Source organism: Harpegnathos saltator, unplaced genomic scaffold (assembly GCF_003227715.2).
Source record: "Harpegnathos saltator strain DR-91 unplaced genomic scaffold, Hsal_v8.6 scaffold173, whole genome shotgun sequence".
NCBI lineage: Eukaryota > Metazoa > Arthropoda > Insecta > Hymenoptera > Formicidae > Harpegnathos > Harpegnathos saltator.
The window spans coordinates 68,769-87,127 of record NW_020229954.1 but is presented as its reverse complement, the minus strand read 5'-3'; the positions used below and the strand labels follow the sequence as shown (position 1 = coordinate 87,127).

At 45.7% G+C, this 18,359-nt stretch overlaps 2 protein-coding genes across 3 annotated transcripts; both read left to right on the top strand.

The window, feature by feature from the left end:
- Nucleotides 1-679: 679 nt before the first annotated feature.
- LOC105191288 (uncharacterized) lies at nucleotides 680-13,082 on the top strand. Of its 2 annotated transcripts, XM_025297205.1 has the most exons (5): nucleotides 680-798; nucleotides 1,083-1,292; nucleotides 6,232-7,310; nucleotides 8,255-10,021; nucleotides 11,213-13,082. In XM_025297205.1, the coding sequence occupies exons 2-5, from the start codon at nucleotides 1,269-1,271 to the stop codon at nucleotides 11,334-11,336; spliced, it is 2,994 nt and encodes a 997-aa protein (XP_025152990.1). In that variant the 5' UTR covers nucleotides 680-798; nucleotides 1,083-1,268; the 3' UTR covers nucleotides 11,337-13,082. The 2 variants fall into 2 exon arrangements, with proteins under 2 accessions (XP_025152990.1, XP_011152884.1); XM_011154582.3 differs by lacking the exon at nucleotides 680-798 and having other exon boundaries at nucleotides 943-1,292.
- Nucleotides 13,083-13,438: 356 nt separating this feature from the next.
- On the top strand, nucleotides 13,439-18,262 carry LOC105191312 (odorant receptor 9a-like). Its single transcript, XM_011154624.3, has 7 exons — nucleotides 13,439-14,451; nucleotides 15,879-16,148; nucleotides 16,404-16,884; nucleotides 16,954-17,053; nucleotides 17,506-17,628; nucleotides 17,692-17,847; nucleotides 18,106-18,262. Exons 1-7 carry the CDS (start codon nucleotides 14,436-14,438, stop codon nucleotides 18,157-18,159), a joined length of 1,200 nt encoding a protein of 399 aa, XP_011152926.2. The 5' UTR covers nucleotides 13,439-14,435; the 3' UTR covers nucleotides 18,160-18,262.
- Nucleotides 18,263-18,359: the final 97 nt, after the last annotated feature.

Genomic DNA, 18,359 nt, shown 5'->3' with positions numbered 1-18,359 from the left:
ACAAACAAAATGTTAACAAAGAATGTCCTTCCATCAAAATACTTCGCGATAAAAGGCATACAAATTATGTACTTGTTTGCATCTGTTGGTCCCGACAAACAGTGTCTCTGACATTTGCATCGAGAACCGAAATCGGTTTAAAAATGCATTTAAATACTGGTCTTCTCTCTCTCTCTCTCTCTCTCTCTCTCTCTCTCTCTCTCTCTCTCTCTTCCCTCTCTTTCCCTCATCCTCTCACATATTCGTGAGAACGAAGAGCGCGAGGGAACGAAACGAAAAGAAGACAAGATTTTCTGCCGGTTAAGGCACAGTTTTCTCGCCGCCGCAGCGCCACGCCGCTCGCTCGCTAAATCTCGCACGGAAATCATCACCATCACCGTCGCCATCATCATCATCATCATCATCATCATCATCATCATCATCATCATCATCATCATCATCATTATTATCATCATCGTCGTCGTCGTCGCCGGTTATTGCGATCGCAATTACGGATGTAATTTGTAATCGACCGACAATCGCATCTGTAATTCGCGATTAGTAACGGGGCTGATTGCCGTTTCATCCGTTTCCCCGCGCGACGGCGCGGCTATTTCGCGAGAAGAGGAGGACCGGCCGGCCCCCGGAAGGACCGCGCGAGGACGTTTCGCGCCGCCACGGAAGAAGGCGAAGGCGGGCGCGAGAAGTAGGTCGGAGAGAAGTCGCGCTCCTACGTCGCTCCTACGTCGCTCGGGCGCACGAGGAGCCGCCGGCTGAGCGCCTCCGTCAGTCTCGCGAAGATATTCCGGGAGTCAACAGGTGCGCAGGAGCAGGCCCTCTCGGACGTCGGTCTTCTCTCTTCCGCTTCTCTCGCTCGCGCTGTCGCTCTTTCTTTCGGTCTTTTTCTCTCTCTTGCTCTCTCTGTCTCTCTCTCTCTCTCTCTCTCTCTCTCTCTCTCTCTCTCTCTCTCTTCTCCTTCTCGACACTCTCTCGCCATCGCTCTCGTATTCCTCTAATTCTTCGCCTTGAGAGAGAGATTCCTTCTTTTTTCTCTCTCTTTTTTTGAGAGGAGACCTCCCGGTAATCGCGACGTTCTTCCGAAGATTCGCTACGGGATCACTCTCGCGGCGATTTTCGCGGATCTTGCGGTCCTGAGAAGAGGACGAAGAAAAGGACGAAGAAGAAGAAGAAGAAGTAGTCTTCGCTGCTTTGGTGTCTTTGCACTTGGTGTCTTTTGCCGGTATTGGTCATTTCCTCTTGGAAACTGCTAGGAAGGAGATCTGGGGGACATGACGACGACGGGGAGATTCGAGGTAAGGTTTCCCGATTTTCGCGGACCGCTAATTATAAATGTGAAGCGTCGCGCGTTGGAAAGCATTGAAATGTGTTTTTTTATTGAAAATTGTGCGAATTTTTGATAACCGCTAGACGGGAAAATCTGGACCGCAAAACGGTCCAAATTTTTTGCTCGTCCTCGAACGTGATTATTGAACGTTCGGCGGTAATCGATGAATCGACACTCGCCGCGATGCGGAGGAAAAAGTTCGTTGAGGCCGAGTCGAAATTTTGATCGCTTTTTTGCGACCGAACTGCCTAATCGATTCTGAAGAATCAACGGGGATTTAATTTATAGAGAAACTGGAGTCGTATTCAGTGCCCTTAAATGGTAGAAAACGCTCGATTTGCCACCTGTAGGTTTCTGAGAGAATTTCTCGGTGAAACTGTGAGTTAAATGCAATAGAAAGAGGTTGATACAGGCTTCGGACTGTTAAATTAGCCTTAAAAGGAAGTTGTTAAGATCGATAATGAAATCAAAGTTTCAACTTTGCAATTAACACGAGAACGAAACGCGAGCCAGACGCGTCCTGGTCGAAGGAATCCAAAATTTTTGGTAGTTAGATTCGAATTTGGTTCGCAAGATGCAACAATTACGTTCACCTCGACGAAAACGTGTTTCATTTGTCCGTCGTCGCGTTAATTCAACCAATTTTTTTCTTCCGTGCACAGAAGAAAGAGCCGCCCGCCGGTCTCGCTCGGATCTCGTCTTCTGCTTCGACAAGCCGATGATACTTTTACTTCCACGGAACACCCACGGGACATTAATGATTTCACACATAATTTCTCTCTCTCTCTCTCTCTCTCTCTCTCTCTCCCCCTCTTTCGCGAGATTCATGAATGGGACTTTGGTAAAACCAAAGCGACGTGTGCTATGATTAATTAACTCGCGCGAAGTAACGGATTAGTCTTCGCGCTCGTGTTACGTCACACACACACACACACACACACACACACACACACACACACACACACTCTCACATACGTATACATTAATCGTCCTCGACTTGCCTTCGTTCACGATCATTGTATATGAATAACGAACCGTGAATGTGTGACTTTGTGCGCTCGATGTTATCGCGTGAAATCCAAAGGCCGTGCTTCGATCCGCGATCGATCGGCACGCGCGACGAGGACGATCGATCGATCGCGATCGGTCGGCGGCGAGGCTCGTGGGCGGTTTCCGGATGAGTCAACGTCGCGCATCGCCGGCGGATATTGGAAGGGAAAAGGGGCAGAAAGAGGAGAAAAAGAGGAACTAGATCGGCTTAATTGCCGTGCAATTAACGTCGACCCGCGAACTTTCTGGAGCGGAAACCGCAGGGTGACATGCATCGGTGCCACTCCATGTGCGCGCCTGTGTGCGATTCCGTGGCGCTTTAATGTAACGCATTGTCGTCCATCGGGCGAATTAACTCGCCGAGATCTATTATGCTGTCTGCAACAATGAGAATTCAGTCGAATCGGCTGTCGCCGCTACGCCACGCTGGCCTCTTTGTTCGGGAGTAATTCGGCGTTGTTTGATTATGGGAAGCTGCTTCTCGAACCCATCGATGAAAAGAGAGAGAAAAAGGGGGGAGGGGTAGGTAGAAGGGGGAGAAAGTGTGGGAGATATTAAATATACCATTTTACATAATAGCGTGCGATATGTATGACTGGAAAACAATACCGACTTGAATATTCACAAACTGACGATGATCTAACGCCGTTGTGAAAGATTCTTATTCAACGGCAGGATAATGAAATGATTTCTTACTTGTTAGAGATCTGTGAAAAAATATCATCCGACCGCTGGCGGATTTTATTGCCCCGAGGGATGAGTCATCTTGCAGACGCGGAGACTTTCCTGAAAGGCAGAAATTATCTGCAGAAAGTGATGGATAACGGTGTCGGCTATTTTGATTGTATACGGCACACATGTGCGGTTTCATTGCTATTAATAAAGGATACACGGCCAAAAAGTTGGACGGACTTTCGGACAAGTCCTCAATATTCTCTCCGTTGAATTGGACAATTTTGTCGTCTCTGGATTAATTCTTCGAAACCAAACTCATGTTGCTCTCTCCATCGACTATTTCTGAGAAAATATTATAAATAAACTGAAGTCTTTTCACGAATGTGAAAAAGATGTAGCATAATTAAAACACCAGACGTTCATACCTTCCAACAGAATCGACTTTGTGTATTTAAAACTCGCCTGTTATCAACTTATTAATTTATTTTCACAATGAGATTGTTTTCGGCCACCAATTGGCACATTCACCTTCTGACGATTGATTAATTTTCATCAATGCCGCCTGGAAATTTTTATGTCCACCATATATACGCACACATGTAATGCTCTTACCGTCTCTACGTCTTCCAATTCTAACCGAATTATTTATTAATGAATTTAATTTTTAATTACTACAAATAATTTAAATAATTAATTAATTTAATTAATTAATTTTTTTTTCTTTCCTTTTTTCTTTTTTTATTTTGTTTCTTTATCTTTGTATGAAAATCTTCTTACTCGTTATATTATTGTCTCAACTACTATGTATGAAAGGGGTCAGACCCGTATATTATTAACAATAAATAATAATAATAATTAAATTTGAAAATACTGCGGGCGTTGTTCAATTTCCACTGAAATCAGACAACTTTCCAACCGATCGTCCGACCGCGGTTGGTCGTCGTTGAAATTTCCTAACGAGTCGGGCACGCACGCGCGTACAAAAGGAGCGGCTGGCTGTTCGCTTCGTTATTGTGTCAGGCATCGATGATACGAGTAGTTGACAATCGGTGATCGAAAGTCACCGGGATGGAAAAAGTGGATCGTCTCGCACGCATACGCGCGTACAGGCAGAATACGCATCGCGGCCGAGTAGAGGAGTTAAAGAACGCGCGGTTGTGTGTTTCGCGCGAAACGCGCGCGCGGGGAAAGCATGTCGTTCCATTTCACTTGCCGGCGGAGCGTGCTCGCGGTCCAGCCACCTTTCACGATTTTATTTCAGTTTACCGGCTTTTCGTCCTAAAGCGTACAAGCGTACATAGCTAGTGAGCGATTAGAAAGTATTTTTTCCTCGTCGCGCGAGAGACACGAAGACGAGAGACGAGATGGAGAGACAGAGAGAGAGAAAGAGAGAGAGAGAGAGAGAGAGAGAGAGGGAGAGAGGGAGAGAGAGAGAGAGAGAGAGAGAGAGAGAGAGAGAGAGAGAGAGAGAGAGAGAGAGAGAGAGAGAGAGAGAGGGAAGGAGACGGACGAGTACACGACGCCGCGAATTTCTCGTTAATAGGCGCCTTGGGCGCTCCGATGTTCAAAGTTACGCACGAAAGTGCACGCTAATCGCGCGTGCATAATTCGAGAATTCGCACGACGCGCGAGGATCGCTCGCGTCGGCGTGGCGTCCGCGAGCGCGCGCACGTGGGAGAGGCGCGCGCGTAATTCCCATCAGGACTGATCGTCACTTTGGTAATAGAAAGTAACCCGTCGCCTCGGTTACTGCATTGCTATTTTCTAATCGCGGGAAAGAATGCCGACAATTTCCACGAGCTATTAAATTTCTCTCGTCGCGCGAGCGCCGCCGGCGTTGCCGCCGCTCCGATGACACGGCCGATTCGCTCGTCGTCACGGATAGCGTGCCGCTCTCGGCGAAAATCCGCGCCGTCGCGCGGCGCGGCGCGTCGCGTTGTCGTTTTCCTAGCGATTTTTGGTCGCCTGGAAGTGATTATGCGTTGACCTCTAACGGCCAGCGTTAGGTGGAGGGAGGCATGCGAATAAACTGAGAATGTATAAGCCTTCGGCTGATGTTACGACTGACGTTTCCTCTCGTTATTCCTCGCGACGTTAATTCCCGTTTAATTGAATGCTTGGGATTTTTCTGTCGTCGTGGTGTAAAAATAAATGGAGGCTAACGTTGGACGGAGGTATGCTCGTAAACGTTCCGATGGCAATTTGGACTCTCTTCTCGACGTGAATGAACAGAATTGAAATGTCAATTGGTCGTGTAAGCGCGGACACATGCACAGAGACGGAGCATAGGGACGTCACGAGTTTATAAAATTTGAAGAGCGAGAACGTATGTCGCAATGCACGATGCATCAGTCCGAGGCGCTTGCTTCTTGTTTTATTCGGCGTTCCTCGACTTTACGTCGCCTTTTGTAGGTTCGCTTATTTTAACTTTTTCATCGCGTATCACGCGACCTTTCTCTCTGTTTAACCTCTTCGCTACGGGTGTCAACCATAGCCATTCAGTGTTCACATGTCATTGATAAAGTGACTCGATATCTCGAAATAATCTTTCATCCGTCTGCTGACAGCAATTTTACACGTATCGATATCCAGCTACTTACAAGTGTCACGGATTTACCAAAATTGCAAGGCGAATCGTTTGCTGTAAATTGGCTTGCAATAAATTAGACCCGAGGAATTCTTCGTGTTCTTAGTTTACTTACATGTCCCGATCTAAAACGTTGGCTCCGGCTTACAGTTGCTACATTTTGATTGTGCATCGCGTCGTCTATTGAATTGATTTCTTCCGGATATTTTCGCTGTATGCGCAACATTTCTTCGCTCTCATCTTTTGCTCCATTATCCCCTCCTACCGTTGGTTCGCATTGCATATCCTTTCGCACGTCGCGAATGCAAATGCTTGCGCGATCGCGGGCGAGTTGCGTATTTCTAGAAACTCGTAAGGCCAACTTTCGAAAACCTTTTCAAGCTCATTCCGCATGCCGGGCGCCTACGCCGCGCTTCGATCGTCCAGGCGCAATCACGTACGTACGCAACATCGGATGCATGTGCACGCGCAAGAGTTACGACGCGTGTCGCCTCGTGTCGACGACGAAAGTTAGCCGCCCTCGGCCGGACTCGGGAATGCTTGCTTGGAAGTTCCTCGAAATGTCCAGATGGATCTCAATTCGCCTCGGTTTCAGGCGGTCTCGCTGCTGCTTCTCGCAATCACGGCGTTTGGCGCGTGCGATGGCGAGTTACCTAGGCCGAGCTACACCCGGACGATGCTGAAGGTCTCCCGAAGTCTGCCGGGCGAGACGGAGGAGCTGAAAGTTCGCACGAGCGAGGGCACCCTCGCCACCTTGATCGTGAAGCGGCGAGATAAGTCGTCAGTCAGCTTCGATGATTCCAAACCGACGCCGCAACTCCCTCAGGAAGAATCCAACGGCACTGCGGAGACCAATAGCAACTCCACGAGGCCCGATGACGACAAAAGCGACGCCGAGAAGAAGAACGAAGCCAGGAGGCTCGAGGAGGCGCAGGTGGAGCAGATCAAAGCGACGTTCTCCAAGTCCTCGGGAGCGAAGGATGTAAAACTCGACAGAAATCAACCTGATCGACCTGTCAGCCTGATCGACTACGGAAATTGGACGCCTCTGGACGCGGACGGCAGAGTTTTGAAGCAGGAACAGCCGAAGGAGGGACAGGATAAGGAGGTGGAGGAGTATCGAAATTGGAAGCCGTTGCAGACGAGCCCGGAGACCGCGGGCGAAGAGAGCCTTAACTACGACAGGTTCAACGAGGCCGGATTCACTGGCGGAATCCTGTTCGCCAGGCACTTCCAGGATCGGAGCCAGAGGAACCTTGAGCTTGAGGATCGTGACGACAAGAACGAGCGGGCACTTTATTACACATACGTGCCACGGCAGTCCCGGCCACTGACGAGAACGAACATCGGTGCGAACCTGTCGAAGAACCGCGATGGCAAGGCCGTGCCGCCGGAGGTGGTCATCAGGTCGGAGATCAACGTGAAGACGGTACCGAAGAGATCCACCTTATCGTTGGACAGCGACGGCACGCCGGTTATTCATGGCACGAGGGTGCCCGACGAGCCCATAGACAAGATACAGACCTGGAGGAACGCCCGGGTTATCAACAACAAACTGGTAGCCGAGGGCAGCCCGACGCCCGCCACCGAAGCCACCGTCGGGATCCCGTATTCCAATGACAACCTGGAGAAGAAGCTGCGCTTCGAGAAATTCTTCAAGGACGTCAATCGAAGGTGAGGTGGGAGACGATTGGACAAGCACGAGTGGGTCGAAATTAATATTTTGTCATTGTCAAAGTGCTCACACGTTAGTCTTGATGAGATTTGGCGTGTTGCAGATTTACTGAAGATGAGGGTGACGAGGGTGGAGAAAATGAGAGGTTAAGGATGGAGGAAAGTCCTCGAGAAGGACGTTTGATAAACTTCATTGTGAGCGAATAGCTTCGAAACTATGAGATATGCATGAGGAGATATCAATAAGAAAATGTTCCAAAGATTTTCTATGGTATCAACTCGATAATTACGAATATAATTATTAAATTTCTAAAAAAACTATAAAAAGGATCTTTATTTCTTTTAATTTCTTTTTATTGTTTTATTGCTCTCTATCTTTAAAACTTTTCCATGCCAGCACAGCTGGCATTTCGAGTTGCCGCAATAAGTGTTCATGCCAGCTGCGCTGGCATACCGAGTGCAAAGGGTTAATATATATTTTATATTCTTATTTCACACATTTTTAAATTACACATTTGTTTTTATGGTATCTAATATGTTTTATAGTATTTATTATGGTATTCAATATGTTAATTTGAAATGTAAATTTTTCAAAAAGAGATATAAAACTTTTTTGCGAGATATAAATGCTTTTCATTATCGGAAACTTCAAACATCAAAAAGTCTGGAATTTTTTTTCGTATATCTTATCTCGTCTCTCTCGATTTCGAAGACATTCAATGAAAACCAATCTTATTAGATTTCCTTCAAGGAGTTGCTTCAAGCTTTCAACGTGTGAAGAAATAAACATAAAAAATGCGTTTTTCGTGTTTACTTATTTGAAAAAGAATATGTATAAAATAAATATATCTTATTTATTTTACAATATATTCAATGCCCGTCACAATCACTTCCACATGTTTCCTCGTAGGACAAACGTGATTTCGCTTTTTTCTGCGCACTAGGTACGGCCGCAACTACGACGAAGAGGGCCGCAACGTATACTTCGAGTGGGACCCGAGAAACTACAAGAACGAGGCGCTGAAGGCCGAGGTGTACGAAACGCGCAACGACCAATATCGCGCGAGCGTTCACAAGCGGATGTTGCACCCGGACAGCGTCGCCAACTACCCCATCTCCCAGCGCTACACCCCGCCTAGCCAGACGATCGCGCCCATGACCTTGAAGCCGGGCGCACGAGCGCCAGTCCTTCAGTATGCCCACCCCGAGCTGGGCGTGCAGCCGGCCAAGATCGTGAAGAACGAGAAACGCCGGCCGGATAACTTCCCGGAGAACCAGCACTCCTTCACCGAGCAGCGCCACAAGAAGAAGTACGTGCTGAACGACAAGAACATCGTGGACAGCTACACCACGAAGAACTACTACCCGAACCAGCACTTCTACGGTCTCAAGCGGCCGAACGAGCCGCCCTTCTGGGTGAAGATCTCCGAGAATCTAAAGAACCAGTTCTCCACCGGCGTCGAGCGGGTCTCGCAGTTCACCAGGCCGGTGATCGACCCGCTGGTGGAGGCCACCCACAAGATCTCGCAGAATCTCGGCCTGTCCAAGGGCAAAGAGGCACAGGACAAGATCGGCACGGTCGCCTCGGGCACCAGCATCCTCATACCGGCTCTTGGTCTGGTCGCTTCCGGCGCCGCGCTTGGCATAGGCGCGGTGGCGGTCGGCCGATACCTTGACGTGGACGTGCTGAAGCGCTCCAACGCGGACGAGTTCGATCTCGAGCACAAACGAGCCTTGGAAGCGGCCGGGGACAACCTGAGGCTCGTCGCCGCAGACGGAAACGCAAAGTTGAACGAAGCCGCGCCCGGGACGCTCTACGTGCTGCGGAATGTCCCACCTCACGACGACAAGACAGACGAAGGCGCGAGTTCGGCGGAGAGCGATGGAGTCTTTTTGGTCCTCGAGGAGGACAGGCAGAACTCCGAGCGGGTGGAGAACCGAGAGAGCAAGCAGCTGGTGGACGAGAAGGACTACGTGGAGACCGGCGGGCGCAGGAGGAGGAGCCTCGACTACCTGAAAATCTTCAAGAAGGAGGCCGATATGAGGAACCTTGTACGTAGCAAGCGTTTCCAGCGGAAAGGCGCCGACCCCATCAGCGAGATCGTGGAGATTGACATGCCAGCCGAGGGACGCATCGATATCACCGAGTTCTTGTTCCCGAAGACGAAGAACGAACGGATTGCGAATAAGAACACGATCCTGGTCTTCGAAGGCGGTTCGACGAAGACCCCATCGGAGAACTTTGGCTTGAACCCGTCGGATCGGCAGGACAAGTCGGGCAACAGCGCGACGGTCGCTGGGAACGTCGTCAGCGACTCGCGAGACGCGACCTTGATGATCTCGTTGACGGAAGACGACGGAAGTCGACGAGCCGCAGGCCAAGAGACCAGCGACGCTCTTCCCACGCTGGGAGACGCATCGCGCATTCTCGACCGTGATCTCGCGGAGGCGAATAGCGGAGAGGTCGCGGAGGGGTCGAGCGGGACGACCGACGCGGGCAGCAGGCGGCGAAAGCGAAGCATTGAGAGCGATCAGGAGCTGGAGGACGCGCTGCAGAATCTGGAGAACGCGGAGGTAGCCGAGGTCGCTCACGTGCAAGGCGACTGGACGAATACACCTTGCGCCAAGAGGATATTCTGCGACACGATGATCCAGCGGGGCCCCGACGCCGTGGTGCTCATGGAGAAGAAGATGGCGGCGCTACTGAGACTGTGAGTATCTCGTCCGGGCCGTCCCAGGCTGGCTGGTCTCGTCAGCTTCGGCCGAGGGACCAGCCGAGATCTTCTCTCTGTTTCGTCTCGACTATCGGCCATCCCGCGAGTCGGCAACGCGCGATAACAGCCGGTCGGACGGAACTATAGCTAAACGCGGATAACTTTCTTCCAGCTTTCGCCGGCGACGTCCTACTGACTGATTCGACTTTTACCTCTTAGCACAGTTTCACTGTGCATGCACACGCTGCGCATAGCTTGCCTGCTATCGCGCTACCCACAAGAGCGCTAGAAGAAGAAAGAGCTGAAGAAAAAGAGCGGGGGTGGGGATCGGGATGAAAAACAAACGCGCTGCTGGAAAAAGGAAAACGGAGGGGGGGGGAACTCGCGCGCGCGGCCGACGTGATAATTCACTTAGCGCGCACAGCGCACAGCCTTTCCCGTTCTCTCTTTTAATCGTACGCGATTCCGGTTCACTCCGGCCGCCCCACCGAGCTTTTATCAGCGCCAGTCGGTTAGTCGAGCCAGACTGAAAGCTGGTCCCGCTCGAGGTGTGAATTATATTTGAATCTTCGGTTCTTCTTCGAGGCCTCGAGGCGTTGGATTCGAAGAACGAGGTAGTCGAAGGGTGAACATTCGAATGTCCGAACGATACTATCTGCGTAGAATCCTGTTCTTTGCGTTCTTGTGTAAAAATTAGTTTTCTAAAACATCTTGGATATATTTCAAATCTTCGAGTAGAGTTCGAAGACTCGAAGCTTTGAGCTTTTGCTTCGAATGTCGAATGTTGAACCGAAGCCTCGAATATATCGAGTGTATCAGTATACTACTTCCAGATTCCGGTTCTACGCGTCCTCTCCCTCTCCCTCTTTCTGCCTACGCCTCTCTATTAACGTCATAATCTGATGAGAGTCGCGATCTAACGCTTCTCTAACGTCGAGCAACGGCTCTCTTAGCGAGTCGCGGGTCTTTAGGTACGCCCTAAAGAAAGCGAGTTAATCGGAGCGAGAAATCGTTAATGGGACGCGCTGAGGAATGCCGGAGGATTAAAGAATTCACGAGCCAGTGAACACATAATTAGCAATTAGCCGCGTACGGTATCGATCATTCGTCGAAGTGTGTCTCCGGCTTTCCAACGACCCGCCCGGACTAATCCTTCCGCCAGCTAATCGCCGGCGCTTGCGCTTGCAGGATCCAGCCGGGGGCAGCCGTTCACGTGTCCAGCCACTTCGAGGAGGTCATGCACGCCATCAGGAGACACGACTGTTCCAGCTTCCTGTGTCCGCAGGCGAGACCGGGGAACATCTTCTTCTAGATGCCGTCGCGCTATTCAATTTAAACTGAACGAGGGAGGAAGGCGATCGGAGGTTTAGGCGGGCCAATGAGAGTGTGAGATGCAGCTACAAGTACGTGATGCGAATTGATAAACAATATAACGCTTCGTCACACAAGGCAATAAAGATTTCGAAACTAATTCGAATCCTCAGGGTCGAACGGATATTTTAAGATAATATCGACTCGTCTTTCGCGCGGCTTTCAGCAGAAACGTGAACGTTCCAATTAACGACCGAGCGACTCTATCAGGGAAATGAATTAATAAATTCACAATGTTAAGTACACAAAATTGATTTCGTCGGAGATTTTGAACATTTAGCGTTCTAATTTATCTGAATTTATTCATAATATTTTCCCAGAAATAACTGGAGGATCATATTTTTAGCGATGTAGCAGTTGATATTGTTTTTCGCAGCTTAGTTTTGAAGAAACTAAAATAATTAATGGACATTAATTATCAATTTTCAAGATATCTGGGTTTTTTTACCATGGCTTTGGACTTTATTCGAAACTTGTTATATTTTGTGACAATATATAAAATGTAGAGCGCAAAAACACATGTTTTTGGGTAAATATGAACTCATATTGACTGATTTATCAAAGAAAACATAAATAATTGTCATAAATTGAGACGTTCTTATCGTTTTAAATGTTTTAAATGTCTTATCGTTTTGAATGATACCGAAGGAGATCCGAATTAGAATCGAAGTGACCGTTGCCTCTTCGCGAATGACGAGCTCCGCTCTTCACTAATTACACTACGCGCTCGCAGCCGCGTCTCAGCCCTTCGGTCGGCTCGCGTAAGCTTTCGATTTCTACAACTTAGCTATTCAGGCATAAGTGTTTCATAGATGTTGAGACGATCGAGTCAAGACGAAAGACTTCCGCTCGAAATCCGAGCGAGCGCATTTCGATTTCGCGCCACGATTTCGCGACCACAGCACGTCCTCGTCGAGTCGGCGTCTGGCCGATACTGTACATACTTGCCATCGAGGCGACCTTATTTAATATGCACTCGTGTTACTTAGACGATTAAGCGTAGAGTTTAGGGGAGAAAGTGAGAATTTCGGCGGGAGGCCAGTCGGTACGCTCGCAAGTCTCGAGTTCGCCGTTTCGCACGATCGTCGGTGAACGCTTCCGCCGAATGCTTCACTTTGTGCTATTCTTGAACAACGTCGAGTTCCGACGTTTCCCCATCAGGTGTATCTTGCGCCTGTATGAGTTACACTCGGCCCCAGGACGGTTTGCACATGGTTTCCCCAGACGAGATCGCACTGCGGATTGTCGCAATTGAGAGATGCTGTTGACGCGTTCGCGCGCTGGATCGGTTGCGAGAGCAGCCGGGGCGGCGTTTTACACGGTGTAAATATTAAAATACCGCGTAAACTTATTGTACCTTTGCGTGGTATCGATGAAAGCACAATAAAAATGCTCATGTCCTTTAGCCGAATCCTCGCAGTTGCAGTCGCGGCGTCTCTCAATCGCGGTGGTCCGACGAGCATCTCACACTAGATTGCGTCGAGACCGTTTTGCAGCCAAGTGTACATGCAATTCGACTTGACGCTGGAAATTAGGAGCGATTGAAGTATTATTACGCGAAGCTTATTAATCCACAGGCGAAGCCGCCCCAGCGCGCTGGCTAGAGGAGGTATATTTATTTGTGTCCTTTTGTACGCACGTACGGCATCGTGTCTGTAAGTAATAAATCATATTTTTGTGAGAGAGACGCCAGACATTTCTTTCCGACGTGCCCTACCGTGCGCCACGTTGACCCCTGAATCTTTCTTAAATGCTCTATCATTCTTCGCGCGGTGCATCCCTTTTGGAAATCGATAAGAATAAAAGTCAGGGAATTCTGTTTATCCTCGAGTCGAAGACTGTTACTTGCACTCGTTAGTTACGTTAAGAAAAATGCTCGGTATTAGCAATTATAATTGCACAGTGAAAGAGAATTGTTTATGTAAAAATAAATTTTCAGCGAGCGTAATTTATCATTACCACGCGGGAAAAATATTGTGGTAAAAATCACATTGATGTTATATTCCTTTTTCCGATATTTTCTTTTTTTTCTCTTTTTTTTGCAAAACTGATCTGCAGCGATATTGCATGGATCGATCTTCTTAATCTTCTCAGTGCTTTTAGTCTTCTCAGTATATTTGTGTTATTTTTGTTGTATATGCAGATATATTATTTACGTTATTTCTTTGCGGACTTTCAGCCAGCCAGAGATACGCTCGACAGCGCCGTTACATATCTCTATTCATTAATTCAACGTTTTCTATACCGTAATATTTACGTCATATGTCATTTCGTGCTTTAATTTCTCCTTGACGATCAAACCATCGAGATGCGCGATCAAGACACGCAAGCTCCGCGATGACAGTCGCTTTCGGCCAATCGTCGACGTAAGCATATCGATTCGCATCTCGAGATCGACCGATATCGGATGAAAAAGAGACGACGATGAGATAACACACGTGGCTTTTTCGTGGCCGTTGGGTGTAATTCTTGTTACAATGAAGCTACATACAATTTTTAATTGTTGAAACTGCGTACGCGTTGTCCTTTTTGTTTTTATTTTATCTCACTTTTACTTTACTTTAACATTTTTATATTTGATTATGTCAACTTATCGTACAATAGCGTTGATAATTCGTCTTAACAGACGCCTGGAGTCAATATTGAGAGAGAGGTGACATGCTTTTTTGCGAGTGCAAAAATACGTCTTTTGTGGTCTTTAAGCGGTCTCTGACGAGTGTCGTCGCTTCATCAATGACATCTCTTCTGGCTCTGGATAGCAGCCATGAAGTGTCGTCGGTCGATATTAAGGAACGGGTATCTTCATCGAATCAGTTGGCTTGATCAACAGCAGGCTACATATCCGTAAAATTTGATTTAACGTTCTCTGGTTTGGCGATTGCGCGCCGCTCGTTTCGTTATCGATTGTTATTCGAAAGGGTTTGCAAACGTGCAGACAGATGGTAGCGATTGAGCCCTCTTCTTGCATTGAGCAAGCGCCGTTTGAATTGATTGTGACGGGCGACAGTCAAACAATAATTTCCGCTCCGCGAACCGTGCGATGAGTGCTAATGAAGGTAGAATCTATTCGAAAAAAATAAATAAATAAATAAAATAAAAGAAAGCGAGAAAGTTCCCGCCGCGAGATTCAATTAGAATCTCGCTCAATCGCATCGTGAAGTATGTGTAGTTCCGTAACGCAATGCGATACAAGGATTACGCGTCTATTTGTGAGAGAGAAATCACGTGTGTTGATAGAAATTGGTATTGTTCTTTTTGATTTGAACGTCGGTTAAGATAAATAATTAAAAATTACGATTCGCTTGATAAAAACGATATAATACGATAAATAAAAACGATAAATAAAAACGATAAAAAACGATAAATAAAAACGATATAAATTAACGGATTGTTTGCTTCCAATGTGACGTGCTATTCTTTGCATGAGGAAATATGTCTCGTTTCCGGTATTTTTCTTAATATGTTGTCAGTCATAAAATTCTGACACTTCAAATCAGCTCATACCGCAAAATTTTACGTTACATTACGTGATATTGACTTATTTGACTGTTACCTGACTGTTACCCTTTCTTTTATTAAGTCAATTGCACATCCAGAATCAGAAAAGATGCATTCAAGCAACACTCAGATACTATCATATTTGTATTAATCATAAAAATTTCTTTCTTTCATTACTTAAACATATTACACACACACACACACACACACACACACATACACAGAGAAAAACATTTGTTAAGCGAACAATTTCTCGTGTTATTTAATGTATTATTTGTTAAATATCCTCCAATTAAGAAAATACAAATAAAAATTATCTTCGTGCAATTGGCGATTACGATTATTGAGTAAAAAGGGTAATTTTCTCCTAATACATTGCTGTAAAAGTTCATAAAAGTATACTATTATAAACAATACATTATAAACGGTCTATAGATCTGCCGTAGAACTGTGTATCTCCACGACAGCCCGCAAGAGTTGCCGCAGAAAAGTTTATTTCAGTTTCGCGTGCTAGCAAAAAAATATTCGCTTTCGACGTAAAGGTTAACTAAATCGTTTTTGCATGGCAAAGTTCGACATGTTGCGGGAAATAAGCTAAACTGTGCCCGTGTGGCATGAATCGTTCTTTGTTTCTGTCCCTTTTCGACAGTGACTAAAAATAACACTCTGCAATTCCTAGAAAAGTGAAGAAATAACTAAACACGACAATCTTTTTTTCGGAAGATTAATTTGAGAAATTTTAGTTTCCAATTTTACAACTGTATGTCCGATTAAAGAACGTAATTGTGCAGACAAAAATAGACTTGGTAAAAGACAGTCTCAACTTCGAACGGCGTGCCGGACAGCACCGGTTTTAGAATAATCACACCACTCTTGCACTTTCTCTGTTATTTATCGACATTAATGTCTCCTCACCCGAGAATGAAAACCTGAAACAATACAAATAGATAAATAATTCTTCTTTCTAATAATTCAACTTTGTCAGATTTGAGTTACGCGTTCACCCTCAGTCGCCAGTGCCTGCGATTCCTAGGTGTGTGGCCCGATCCATATGTTCCCTTGAGTGAATTCCGTCGGCCGAACTTGAGATACATATTTGTTGTGTGCATTATAAGCTTTTATATGTTCATACCGCAAATAACGAATACATTTCGTGTGTGGGGTAATATGACTTTAATGGTGGAGCAAGTCGCTTCAGCGAACTTCAGTCTTATGGCATTCTGCAAGCTGGTCGTCACCCGGTATCATGGTGAAAGTAAGTCTTTTACTCTTTCTCTCTTTGTCTTTCACCGTTTCTCTCTTAGTGACAACAAAACTATACGAATAAATTAGCGATTATTTCTGATTATCGAGATGCTTCTGCGTCTCGTCTCTTCTAACAAAAATTTTTTATGTAAACACGACTTGAACATTTATGTAAATATTTTTTACGTCAATATGGGACATATTTATATACGTGTATGGTACGGACATTGATATTTTTATTGAAACACCACGTCTGATCTGAAAGCTCTGCGAACGCTAATGACATCGTTCAAGACCGACTGGATGACTTCAAAACGAAATTGGGAACGTAATACGATGTTGAAAGTAGCAAGAAGTGGCAGAAACATATCTTTCAGCTGTTACATAAGTCTCATATGCACGACCATCTTTTATATCTCTTTCAATCTCTTGAAATTGTACCGAAACATATCTCAGTCCGAACGGAAGTTGGTCTACCAGTTCGATTATCCCTATGACATGCAGAAGACTACATACTACGTGATTACCTATCTTGTTCAAATTTCGGCCGGCACGTACGCGGCAATGATCAACTCTACCGTCGACACCTTCGTCTCGATGCTCTTGCTGCACGTTTGCGCGCAGCTAATTAATCTACGAACGGCGCTCAACAACTTGGTCGAGAAGCTAGCCGAGAAATCTATATGTTCCGCTAAGTATAAGGAGGATATTAGCGCGACCGTCCTACGACACGAGAGTCTCATCAGGTACGTTGTAGAGATTTCGGAGTGTGATTTAACACCGTGAGGGATCATCGAATCATACGCATTTTCAAGGAACGCTAAGGCAATCGATAACTGCTACAGCACAGTTTTACTGGTGCACATGACGGCCGCTACTTTTCAGCTGTGTTTCCAAAGTTTTCAGGTTTACATGGTAAGTGAAACCGCGCATCTTACATTCAATTTTTACTGCATTACTGCACGCGGTAAAACAATCTCTGTCTGTGTAATTGAATAGAGGCCAGGCGAAAACTCGGTGAACACAAACTTCGTCACCATTACGGCAATCAAAACCGCAGCACTCGTACGAACACTCGGCCACTTTGAAATTCGGTCGAGATAGCAGAGGGCATAGGATTGAATAGAAACATTTCGCGGGGGGGAATCTTTCTGTTTCCACAATTGAGTTTCTCCGAGTCTAGAAACTATATTCTAGTCTTGAACTATTCTTTCTAGAGAAATCCGGTTAGACTTTAACAATAATGTTTCTTCCAAAAATTGTTCCTTTCCTTTAGCTTTACAAAATTACACTTGCTTTTGCGATATTTTTACGGGATTAGTTATTATGCTAAGTGCATCGATCGAAATGAGAGATTTTATTTCCAGAGAATAACGGACAAGAATCCGGATAGCTCTACTGTTAAAATGGCTTTCCTCATGTTTTATGTCATACTCTTGTTGATACACTTGTACGCGTATTGTTACTCAGCTGAGAAACTCTTAACAGAGGTAAGGAATGACGTACTAAACGATGCGATATATGCATTTACTTTTATTATTTATTATTTTTAGAGTACCGCAGTAGCGTATGGCGTGTATGAATGCAAGTGGTACGACATACCATCGAGAGACGCGAAAGATTTAATGTTTATCGTATATCGATCTATGATTTCACTCAGACTGACGGCTGGGAAATTTAGTACCTTTTCGATTGAAATGTTTGGGACGGTAAAGTATCTGAGAGAAAAATACACATATAATTCCATATTTAATTTTTACATAAATATACCCACTCCTTTAGATTATAAGGAAAACAACTTTTATTTTTTCTATATTCTTAATTATATTTGATTATTAAATAATTTACTTAATTATGTAATTGTTAATTTGCTTTAAGTAAAACGGATACAGGTGATCGTTTGTAAATATTTATCATTATCATATGCGGAAATTGAATTTGTGACATAACTATCTTGGTGTGTTTAGACGGTGAAGACGTCAATGGGATATTTATCAATGTTGATGGCGATAAACAATTAGAGGAAATAATATTAGAAGTGATTTCATGCTAATTCCGCATATAGCTAGCCACCATTCGTTTATGATTAAGTTAATTTTATTTACATCTACTGTATGCAATATAGTTCCTATATAAGAAATATACATTTCAATAGAAAAATATAAATTATCTATTACGAAAAACGACGAGAATTGTTAATTTTACCTTTTGATCATCAGGT